Source organism: Hypanus sabinus, chromosome 4, assembly GCF_030144855.1.
Source record: "Hypanus sabinus isolate sHypSab1 chromosome 4, sHypSab1.hap1, whole genome shotgun sequence".
In the NCBI taxonomy this organism is placed as follows: Eukaryota; Metazoa; Chordata; class Chondrichthyes; order Myliobatiformes; family Dasyatidae; genus Hypanus; species Hypanus sabinus.
Genome location: NC_082709.1, coordinates 43,604,126 through 43,616,146, shown reverse-complemented (window position 1 = coordinate 43,616,146; position 12,021 = coordinate 43,604,126). Strand labels below are relative to the sequence as shown.

At 48.1% G+C, this 12,021-nt stretch overlaps 1 protein-coding gene across 1 annotated transcript; it reads left to right on the top strand.

Moving 5' to 3' along the window:
* Positions 1 to 8,993: 8,993 nt before the first annotated feature.
* Positions 8,994 to 12,021, top strand: LOC132392239 (uncharacterized protein C2orf66). The gene is made up of 3 exons (XM_059966075.1): positions 8,994 to 9,031; positions 9,116 to 9,256; positions 11,836 to 12,021. Exons 2-3 carry the CDS (start codon positions 9,134 to 9,136, stop codon positions 12,019 to 12,021), a joined length of 309 nt encoding a protein of 102 aa, XP_059822058.1. The 5' UTR covers positions 8,994 to 9,031; positions 9,116 to 9,133.

Here is a 12,021-nt window from a genome sequence, read left to right as displayed (position 1 = left end):
TGTCTAGGCGACACGCAAGAGCAGTAAGATCTGAAGTGCAAGCTGCACAAGGCTCCCCCTCTCCACACCGCTGGTGAATCCAAAGGAATGGCAGAGACCGACAGTTTGGCATCAGCGGCCTCACAGGAGTTGCCAGTCAGCGTTGAACTCAATGTAGGACTGCTCTAGGGACTCCAGTTCCGGATGATTCCTCGGGGTTTACTCCCGAAGGATTCGCCATGCGTGGGTATAGCGACAAGGCAGCGGAGGAGTTCTCCTTCTGGATGAGCTACCAACCACGGCCGAAGAGCCCACCTGCCTAAAGGCGTCAGAAGCCCGCTTTTGCCCTTCTCTTGTCAGTAGAATTGGAACTCATGAAGGCCAGGAGCTGAACTTGGTTGTCAGAGGTGATTGGAGATCCATCTCATTGGGTGCATTGAACAGGCGGTGGGAGATTATCCCCGCTACCTCCCCCGGCTATGACAACCTTAACGAACCAAAAAGTTGTCAAATACACAAAAGCATACTGACTCAACATGTTGCCGAGACATTATTGACCAGGGCATGGAAAACAGCGGGGATATTGACCAGACCTAGGGGCTTCACGAGCTACTCAGTGGCAAGTGGAAGTGTTGAGATCCCTTCTCAGATACGAGCAGGTTGTAAGCGTCGCGTAGATCTATCTTGGAAAATATGCTTGCTTCCCGCAGATGTTCGAACGCAGAAGCATGCAGAGGCGAGGGTAGGAGGCTCTTCATCTCTGCCACGTTGAGCGGCCGATAATTGCAGAGATTGAGCTTCTTGCTCGTAAAGAAAGCCCGCCTCTAATAGCGAGGTTGATGGACGGAAAAACATTAAGACTAATGCCTTATTGATGTACTCGTCGATGGCTATGGTTTCAGAACGAGAGAGCGCAACGAGCGGTCCCTGGGGTGGACTAGTACCGGGTAAGAGTCGTATGGCCAGTGCGGAGGCGGGGAGGTGGCCTTCTTTACTGAATACCTTGAGAAGGTCAGCATATTCAGCCGGCCAGGTTCACACTAGCAGTTGGCACACGAAGGGAGCCCAGACAGTTAGACCGGCATACCGGTCCACATTCTTGAAGCGCCTTCAAGGACCAATCAATCTGCGGATTGTGTGAAGATACCCAGGGAAGGCCAAGCACCAGAGCAGTTCAGGCAAATCAAGCAGACTGGGGGGCTGCTCCCTATTGGTTGCCTTCCAGCTCAAATCGGAGGGGTTCTGTGTAAAGGTAGATATTGCGGGAGGCCAGACGCCAATCGTCGTTCGCTTTGACGTCGATATTCTCTCTCAATTGCCGAGTAGGAACTCTTCATCTCTGAGCCAGAGAGAAATGCATGAAGTTCCTGGCTGCCCCGGAGTCAATAAACGCCTGAAGCTCATGAGTCTGAGACAACCCGGCAAGGAAGCTGGGAGCATTACACAATTAAGGGAAGGATATCCCATTTTAATGGGCGCTTGGGACAGGAACCCGGAAGTTGCCAGGATCGCCACAATAGAGGCAGGAGCCTATTGTCCTGCGCCGATCTCGTTCTTCCCGAGACAGATAGATTCCTGCGCCGCGCCCCACCGGTATAGGCTTTTGGGCGGACTGCACTGGGTGCTGCGGGAGAGAGTGATCTACAGATGAAGGAGCTTCGGGCATTCCTCCTCTGAGCCACTCAGTTCCCGGGTGTCAATTCGAAAGGCGAGATTGATCAGGTCCACCAGGCCGTCCTACTCGTCACGCATTGCAAGCTCGTTCGGTATCCCAATGCTTGGTCCCCGCTGGAAGGCAGTGATGACGGATCCCTCGTTCCAGCCCGTCTTTACTGCGCCGTCCCCTACCTTGGCGCGGGTCCAGTATCAGTGGACAGCCTCTTAACCCCATGGAGTAAGATCAAGAACTTTATAAAAAATGCCGAAGCGACTGGGCTACGGGGGAAAGTTGTTCCCGTTGAGCGTTGAACAGGCTAAGTGGGGGTCCATCTAAGACAGGATTTCCCAGTTTGGGGTGAGCGGGCCCCTTTGCTTAACAGTATTGGTCCATGGCATTAAAAAAAGTCTGGGAACTCCTCGTCCGGGAGATTTACCATGTGCGCCAGTTTGCGCGCAACACCACCTAACCAGGCTGGCCTTGGAAAGTCATTTCACTCTGGACAATAAAATTGCTGCAGCCATCGACGCCACCTGAGGATCTGCCTGGTGGAAGGATACTCTGTTCTAGTCCGGATGTGGTTATGGGAGGCAGGGCATTAGGGCCCGAGGTTGAGGAGGCTTTTAAAGAGGGAGATCTGGGTGATGCTGGGAATGGGACTAACATATCAAATAGTTGCTGAATTGTGGCAGTGAGAGCAGTAATGCCTGTCGCCCGATTCTGGGCCGGCGGTAGTGAGCTGCTGAGCCAACGCCTTGAGAGCCGCCATCGCTGCCACATGATTCCAGCTGTCAGCAGCGAATTGCCGAAACGCCACTGCGAGAGCTGACACTTGTTCTCACCGCGCCTGGGCTTGCCACTCCGAAAGTAGCTGCCACACTGAGACGGGCCTCTTGGTGGGTCAGTGGCAGGCGGGGTTAAGACTCTTTGCGTGGAGCACCACGCACCTCCTTTACTTGGGGTCTCCCTGCGCTGGACGGAGGAAGCCCGGCCGGCGCACTGGCTGGACTAGGAGACAAAAATCTCTACCAGGACTCCTTCATGCAATCTCACACCGGGGTAGGGCATTGGTAATAAAACACCTAGTTGCCTGCATACTTTGTTGCCGGCTGATTACATTAGTCCCGCCCACTGCTTCGTCTCCAGGACCCAGAAGAGGCTGGTCGACTTCTTCTGGGGCAATAGGAGTCGTTGGGTCCCTGCTGCGGACCTGAGTCTTCCAATTGCGGCGGGGGGGCGGGGGGGGGCGGTCACTCATTCGTGTACATGCTCTCCGCCTAGGACCTTGCAGAGCTATCCGTACAGCCAGCACCATCCGGGATGGCATGCGCTGGCGATGCACTTTCTCCGCCGGGGACACAGCCTGCAGCGGGGCCCGCGGCTTCCAGCCGACTGGTCCCCATCCTGTCACGGTGGCTATCAAGGGCGCTCGGGGAAGTGGATCGGCCAGAATTGCTCGTCAGACCCAGGCCTCAGGATACCACGCGGAAGAGGGTCCGTAAACCTGGGCCACCTCGCTGGGATGTCCATCTTGCCCTTCCGTGACGCTCCAAAGCGTTTCAAATACAGGTTGTTCCCGCACACCCTTCACTTCCTTGCCTTCGTCCGCCGACCAGAAACGCCTCAGCCGTCTATTTTACCATCCGGCAGCGGAGGTGGACCCATTGGAAATCTCTATATGCAGGGGTCCTTCCCTGTACATTGGGAACCTCAGGCGGAAGGTGTTGCACAGGGCAGTACCGCGCAGCTGGTTCACTGACACCCCGTCCACCTGTCCATTCTGAGACCGGGAGGAGTCGGTGTACCACCCCTATATAGAGTGTGAGAGGTTGTAGCCCCTGTTTGAGTATCCGAAGGGGCGGCTCCTTGGGTTCTGGTTGCACTTCAGCCCCGCACTCCTTATTACGGACAGTACGGAAGGGGGTGGGTCACAAGGAGGATCTACTTGCTCCTGGCCGTGGCCAAGTTCGCCGTTCACGGGTCTAGGTGTCGGACAGTCGAGAGCCCTGCCGGGGCCGACTGCCTGCCCCTCTTCCGATGATGCGTTCGTGCCCGGCTGTCCTTGGAGAGGGAACATGCTGTCACAATGGGGGAGTTCCGGGAGTTGTGGGCCTCACAGCGAAATGGCTGTTTTAGACAGTAATAATCATATGTTAATTTGAATTTATTCACTGTCTTGTAAATACTTAATATCTGTATTTTGTGTATATAAACTTTTGTAGTTTTGTTTAAAAAAAGTGGGCCAGCCCAGCCTCTACAATTTTTGTTTCTCCTCCATGAACTTCGGCCTGAACTGGGCTTGTCGTTCTGCCGGTATCTGCGTATTGCTGGAATCAAAAATTCAAAGTAATTTTTATCATCAAAGTACTTATATGTCACCATTCTCAATCCTGACTTTCATTTTCTTTGGGTGTACTCAATAAATCCAATAACCATTATAGAATCAATGAAAAGCCGCACCACAGGGCAGACAACCAGTGTGCAATTACAAAAAGAAGAAATACCATTAACAAATAAGCAATAAATATTGAGAACATGAGATGATATGCCATTGAAAATGAGTACGTTAGTTGTGGGAACATTTTAATGATTGGGCTCTTGACCCTCCTTGGTTCAAGAGCCTGATGGATGAGGGCACTAACTGTTTCTGAACCTGGTGATGCGAATCCTGAGGCTCCTCAGCCTTCTTCCTAATGGTAGCAGCGAGAAGAAAGCACGTTCTGGGTGGTGGTGGTCCCTGATGATGGATGCTGCTTTCCAGCGACACTTTTCATGTAGATGGGCTCAAAGGTTGGGAGGGCTTTACCCGTGATGAACTGGGCCACACCCACTACAGTAGTTTTAGTATGATTTTCCATTCGAGGGCATTGTTGTGTCCATACCAGGCTGCGATGCAGCATCACAATATATTCTCCTCCGCACTTAGTTTGACAAAGTTATTGATGTCATGCCGAATCTTCGCAGACTCCCAAGGAAGTAGAGACACTGCCGCCCATTCTTCTTAATGGCACTTACATGCTGGGCCAGGAAACGTTCTCCGAAAGAACAACACTGAGGAATTTAAAGGTGCTGGCACCCTCCACCTCCGATCCTCCGACGAGGACCGGCTCATGGAACTCTGGTTTCCTCCTCTTGAAGAGCTCTTTGGTCTTGCTGACATTGAGTAAGAAGTTGCTGTTTTGACATTCCTCAGCCAGATTGTCAATCTCCCTCCTTTCTGCTGAATTCATCACGACCTTTGATTCAGCCTACGACATCAGCAAACTGGGAAATGGCGTGGCAGCTCTGCTTAGCCTCAGAGCCGTAAGTGTGAACGAGTACAGCAGGGGGCTAAGCACAGTCTGGTGGTGCATCTGTACTGACGGAAATTGGGGAGATGTCACTTCTTCCACTGCAGCTTCAACGGACTAACTTGTCTCCTATCTGGCCAAAGAATGCCGGGACCAAGGTCAGGTACTCTGTCCTTGATGGATCAGTTTTTTTGTCGAGACTTGCTTACGAGAGTGTGAGATTAAGGCCTAAATGCCGAAAGACACTGAAGCGCATCAATAACTCACTGACTTTTAATGGGAACTGTGCAGAAACAAAGAGTAAAAAACAATTAAAACTTAGCCAACCGGGCTGTTAACTAGAGCTTTCAAACCAAAACTAACGCTGGTACTGCGGCTGGGCAGTAATAACTGAACTTTAAATAAATTCTGCTCCTTAACAACGTCAGACTGAACGGCAGTCTTCAAAGATTCAAAGTACATTTATTGTCAAAGTATGTATACATAATTCAACTCAGATTCGTCCTCCCGTAGGCAGCCAACGGCTGAGAAACACACTGGAACACAGTCAAAGAAGACAAACTTCCAGCACGCGAAAAAAAGAATAAATTGCGCAAGCGGGAAAAGCGAGCAAACAACACATAGAACATCCAACTAGGAGTCCTAGAGCATTCGGTTTAGTTCACTTCAGCGCCGCATCCCTAGCCGGTCGCATGCCGCATAGCCAGAGTCCGCACCGATCAAACCAGTCAGAAACAGCATGGAGAGTACTGGTAACCAGAATCCAGAAACACATGCGACACCAACTCCCCCAAACGCGCCCACAGCCACGAGCCTCGCCGGTTTATCGAATGCGGAATTCCTGCACTTTCCTCCGACAGCTGCTAGCCCGGTCAACCGCAGGCAGCTTCTTTCTCAACGGTAAGCAGGGAATGTCGCCGTTGTTTTATTCTCGGTCAAGCCTTGACGAGGTTGAAACGAGAGGAAGGGAGTTAACTACCACCACAATGGAACACTAATTGGCTGGAAGGTCTATACTCACGAACGTGATTGTAGACGAACGTGTTCCGCAGCCCGGGAGTCTTTAGTTCTTTAAGTCTTTAAGTTCCCTTAAACTTCTTCAATACCATAGCCGAGTGCGCAAGTCCATTACTGCAGATGAAGTAATCAAACAATAGTGTTATTTCCATACCTCATGCCCACGATAAATTCTGATGAAGGTCGTAATCCTTTAATCAGTTTTTCATCACAGTACGTGGGAAATTCTAATTGGAAAACATATCCTGTCTGTGCCTACGCGAAGTGCCCCAATGTTTAATTTTAGCAGGGTTATCCTGAAAATAAGAAGATTTGCGGAGTTGTTCTTAACCCAAGTTACCAACAGTATTGACAAATACTCGTGACTGCGGCTCGAAGCCACTCACAAATGTAACAAAGGTTGATCTGATCAAGTGCAGTCGGGACAAATTTTCTCTCGTGCCTGATTCTGTGTTTATACTGGGAGCACAGGTACAGTAAGTGTCTATCTATACCAACGATTTCCGGCTGAAGTTTTAGAAAATTTCCACCCTGAACAGTAATTTCAGGTAAAATCAAGCAAGACTTGAGATGCAGGAGACTGCAGGTTTGGAATATGAAGCAATTTAACAAACTACTGAAGCGTCTCAGTGGGTCAGTAGAGTCTATGGAGGGACAACAAATTATAAACACCAGAGAAAGCAGATGCTGGAAATCCAGAGCAACACACACAAAATGCTGGAGGAACTCAGCAGGCCAGGCAGTATTTATGGAAATAAATAAACAGTCGACGTTTTGGGCTAAGACCCTTCATCAAGACTGAAGGGGGAAGACGCCGGAAAAAAAGAGGTGGGGGAAGGGCTAGGAAGTGATAGTTGAAGCCCAGGAGGGTGGGTTGGGGAAGAGGGAATCTGATAGGAGACGAGAGTGGACCGTAGGAGAAAGGGGAGAAGGAGAGGCACTAGACGGAGATAATAATCGGGTGAGAAGAGGTAAGAGGCCGAAGTGGGCAATAGAAGAAGAGAGAAGGGGAAGGGGAAGGAAGAAAACAGAAAAAAAAACACCGGAAAGAAAAATCGATTTTCATGTCATCAGGTTGGAGGCTACCTAGACGGAATATGAGAGTGACCTCATCCTGGCAGAGGATTAGGCTATGGACCCACATGTCGATAGGGGAGAGAAATTAAAATAGTTGGCAAACCGGGAAATTCCGGTGTTCGACGGTGCTGTTCCCCCAGTTTACGACGGATCTCACCAACGTAGAGGAGCCACACCGGGAGCACCGGATACAATAGATTCGCAGATCACTTGGAAGGACTGTTCGGGGCCCTGAATGGAGAGAAGGGGGAAGTGAATGAGCATATGTACCATTTCTGTCACTTGCAAGGATAATATGTGCCCGGAGACAGATTAGTAGGGAGGGACGAATGGACAAGGGAATCACGAAGTGAGCGATCTCTGCGGAAACGGAGGGGGGGGGGGGGAGAGAGAGAGAGAGAGAGAGAGAAAGAGAGAGAGAGAGAGAGAGAGAGAGAGAGAGAGAGAGAGAGAGAGAGAGAGAGAGTGAATGTGTGTGTGTGGGGGGGGGGGGGAGTGGTTGAATTGTGGAAATCCAGAGCAACACACGCAAAATGCTGGAGGAACTTAACAAGTCCTGATGAATGTTCTCGACCCGAAACGTCGATTCATTTCCATAGATATTGCCCTGACCTACTGATTTTCTCCAGCTTTTTAAATGTGGAGGGAAATAGTTAAAGATTTGCATTGAGACCCTTCATCTAGAGTCTGGACCTAGTCTGATGTTCCTCCGGCTTTCTTGCCGGGTGGTGAAACTGGATAGTCCTCTCTCATCGCCGTGTTTTAGGAAAGTTTTAGGCATGTGTCGAACTGTAGACAATACAGACTCGGAACGTGGACCACGAACCCTACTCGCATCTGATCACATTCTTGCTTGGAACCCATTGCGTGGTCAGTTTGGATGAATTCACTGAGTAATTGTGGAACATACTAAAGTGCGGGCGTTGAGTCCCCCCCCCCCCCCGAAGACCCCGAATTTCTACAATCCCAACTCACCAGAGCGTCCGTATGGACAACACTGTCACGATTCTCCTAAGATTTAAAGATAGTGAAACATTGTTGTAAATTCTAATGCTGAGATCACCAGGAGGAAAGAACTTGCATTTAGAAAGCTAAGTTGGGGGCATCACCGCTCCGTGTAATTATATGTTATGGTTAGAAACAGTTCAATATATTTTTAAAGTGTTGACTGGTACATAATTGACGCCCTTTTAAACACGGTATTATAGGATCTTTATCTTCATATGGAACCGATCACCCTTTCACAGCGCCTCGCCAATACCAGCGCGCTGTCCTTAAATAAGTCGGTATAAAGAACTGTTCAGAGTTAGTAATTGTTACATTAGTCCTATGAACACAAAGCAGTTGAATGTAGGAGTCCTAGACTTAGATTAGACTTGCCCACGAGTTTGTGAATTAGAATTAAGAAAGTTTATTTTTCAGGGTCGATGTACTCCAGCATTGACTGTAGGTTGTAGTAATATTCGGCAAGACTTGGAATTCATTACTAATAAACAGATATTAAAATTCTGGAGCAGCAGACAATCCGCTGGATCAACTACACAGGTTGAACAGCATCAGTGTGGGATGGGGGGGGGGGGGGAAGAAATGTCGACATTTCCATTCGAATGACTTGCAGGGTTTCAAAAAATCCTCCCCCCTTCAGATTCTACTCCACCCGCTGAGTTCTCTCGGCAGACTGATACTCTGAACTCCAGCATCTTCAGTTTCCTATGTCTCTATTAAATTTAAGGCTGGGGAACCTCTCACCCGAATTCATAAAGATAGGGGCCATGATTTCTTTTGCCGACATTAACATTTCATTTGTGAATGAAAATTGGAATGGTTCGTTCCTCAGCGTTTCCTATCAATCTATTCAAATATCAATACTCTGGCACACTCTGCTAACGTCATTGACACCCACACAAACCATCACAGCTATAAAACAGAATTGGCTGCCATACGAAGGCATTTTCAAGCTGTACAGCAGTAAGTGACGCTTACTCGTTTATTTTTGAGGCCAAGTCAGTCTGTGAGTATGAAAAGATTGCTATCTCCTAGTCATCAAATTTGTCTTGATGTTTTGTTTAAATAATCCCTCTGATTTTCTTTCCAGCACTATCCATCAGCAGTCATGCGGAGAGCGCAGGTTTTGACTTTCTGTCTAACTCTCTTTCTTGTGACTTTGGTCCACACAATCCCTCTGGAATCTAAGGATGCTTGGAAATCTTTGGAAAACCCAAGAAATAGAGAGTTGGTAAGAACTTAGGGCTGCGTTAGTTCTGTCGGCACAAAGTAACCGAACACGAGTATCTCTGGACGTAGTATAGAAAAGTGTTTTGTTTTGAAATTTGCCGTATATTCGCAAATAGTCCGGGGAAAATAATTCTCTGTAAAATTATTTTCAGGGCTATTCATTTACTTTTAACCAGTTTGCCGATTTATTTAAGGATATCTATGTTTCTTCAAATGGTTTAGAACAGGTGCAATGTTTCTTCCCGTTCACTGTCACACACTCTCGTTCGGTTTAGTGGCTGCAAGAAAGTTTTCAGCTAGGAAGATGCTGAAACCTTGTCACATGTTGAAGCGCCTCCCATAAAGTGAGGGAGATTAAATGTCTCACTTGCTCCAGATGGTAAAAGCTGCGTTGATGTAGTGAATGAATCCTCGGAGTATAATTTATTTATACAGCCCAGGTAGAGCAGCTGCTGTCGCTGCAATAGCGGGACGGGACAGTTTTAAATCTGAGACTTGTTTACTTTAGGAGCGTCGAGGGGAGGCAGTCAGTGGTAGATTTGCTATAAATTTGCTGAACACGTACAGTATCTGGGGCGTGCAAGCAACCTTTGAGTAAGTGTGTTGCTGCTGATCTCATGCCCCCAGTGGAAAGACCATAAGACATAGAGGCAGCATTCGGCCATTTGACCCATCGAGTCAGCTCGCCATTCGAACCTGGCTGATTTAATATCCCTCTCAAACCCATGCCCCTCTCCTGACCCCCTAACCTTTGGCAACCTGTCAACCTCCGCTCCAAATATACCCAATGACTTGGCCTCCACAGCCTTCTGTGGCAATGAATTTCACAGATTCACCGCCCTCTGACTAAAGAAATTCCTCCTCATCTCTGTTCAAAAAGGACATCTTTCTATTCCGAGGCTGTGCCTTCTGGTCCTAGATTCCTCCGCTCTGGGAAACATCCTGTCCACGTCCACTCAATCTAGGCCTTTTAATATTCGATAGGTTTCAATGAGCTCGCCCCCTCCCCACACCCCAGTGAGGACAGGCCCAGAGCCATCAAATGCTCCTCACGCGTTAACCCTTTCATTCCCGGGAAGATTCTCGTGAACCCCCTTTTGACCCTTTCTAATTGCCATCGTCTACTCTGGCAGCTAATTGTAACGCGACAGAATTTCATCAGCTCATAATAACACTAAAGCTTTGCAAGAGTATTTCACAACAGGAAATGGTTGAAGGTATTCCGTTATATTCCACGTCATCCTTTGATGGCAAACGTTTGCATTCTGATATGTCTAATTTGTCCCAATTTAATGAACCTATCGATCATTATTTTCTCATAAATATCAATCTGACAGTGAATGGTGCGACATAGAACATAATACCATAATACATGGGAGCAGAATTAACCCATTCGGCCCAGCGAATCTGCTCCGCCATTCCATTCTGACAAATTTATTATCCATCTCAATCCCAATCTCTTGCCTTCACCCCGTAACCCTTCATGCCTTGTCTAATCAAGAACCTATCAACCTCCGCTTTAAATATACTCATTGACTTGGCCTCCACAACAGTGTGTGGCAATGAACCTACAGATTCACTACCCTCTTGCCAAAGAAATTTCTCCACCCTCTATTTTCAGGCTGTGCTTTCTAGTCCTAGACTCACTCACTATAGGAAGCATCCTCCCCACGTCCACCCTATCTAGGATTTTCAATATTGGATGTTTCAAAGACCCCCCCCCCCACTCTTCTAAGTCTTGTACACTCCAGCGAGTACAGGACCAGAGCTATAAAACGCTCCTCGTACGTTAATCATTTAATTTCAGGAAATCTCCATTGAACCCTCTTCAATGCCAGCACATCTTTTTAGATAAGGGGCTCAAAATTGCTCACAATATTCCAAGTCCAAATCATATGGAGTCTCGGCATTACATCCTTGCTCTTATATGCTAGTTAGAAGTGAATGTTGACATTGTACTTGCCTTCCTTACCACTGACTCAATTTACAAGAGAACCTTTAGGAAATTTTTTACAAGGTTTCCCAAATCGCTTTTACTCTGTTGAATTTTCTCCGTTTAGAAAATTGTGTACCAAAGTGCATGACAATATATGTCCCTATACTATATCCCATCTGCCATATCCTTGTCTGTTTTCCCAATCTACAGTCCGACTACAGACTCCCTACTTCCTCAAAACTACCATCCTTTCCACCAATCTCAGTCTTTGTCACGGAGCCATCATGTCCGTCATCCAAATAATCGACACGTAAGTGTAAAGAAGCGGTCCCAACCCCAAACCCTACGGAACACCACTAGACGTCGGCAGCCAACATGAAAAGGCCCCTTTTATTCACACACTTTGCCTCCTGCCAGTCAGCCAATCTTCTATCCATGCAGGTATCTGCCGTGGTCTCCTGTTAAGCAGTGTCATGTGCGGCACCTTGTCAAAGGCCTTCTGAAAATCCAAGTAAGCAACATCCTCCGACTTACCCTCGTCTATCCTGCCTGTTATTTCCTCAAAGAACCCCACCAGATTTGGTAGGCAACACTTGAACTCAATGAACTTGCTAATTAGCGACTTCGGTTCTCTTTCTCCCCAGTTTTTCCGAACGCTTCAAGCCTATTTTTCTGGCCGAGGGGTTGATGTTGGAAAGCTCTCCAAATCATTCCGAATGGACAACAGGAGACCAAATGTGGCAGCCTCTCTTTACCCGAACCATATCTCTTCCGCCTTTGCAGACTACGAAGGACAGAAAGATTCCTTTTCCGCTTTCTTGAAAGGATGA

Excerpts from the sequence above, each read along its gene's own strand:
- LOC132392239 (XM_059966075.1), top strand. The coding sequence starts at position 9,134 with ATGCGGAGAGCGCAGGTTTTGACTTTCTGTCTAACTCTCTTTCTTGTG. Across the intron at positions 9,257-11,835 it reads ACCCAAGAAATAGAGAGTTG|TTTTTCCGAACGCTTCAAGC; the intron begins GTAAGAACTTAG and ends CTTTCTCCCCAG.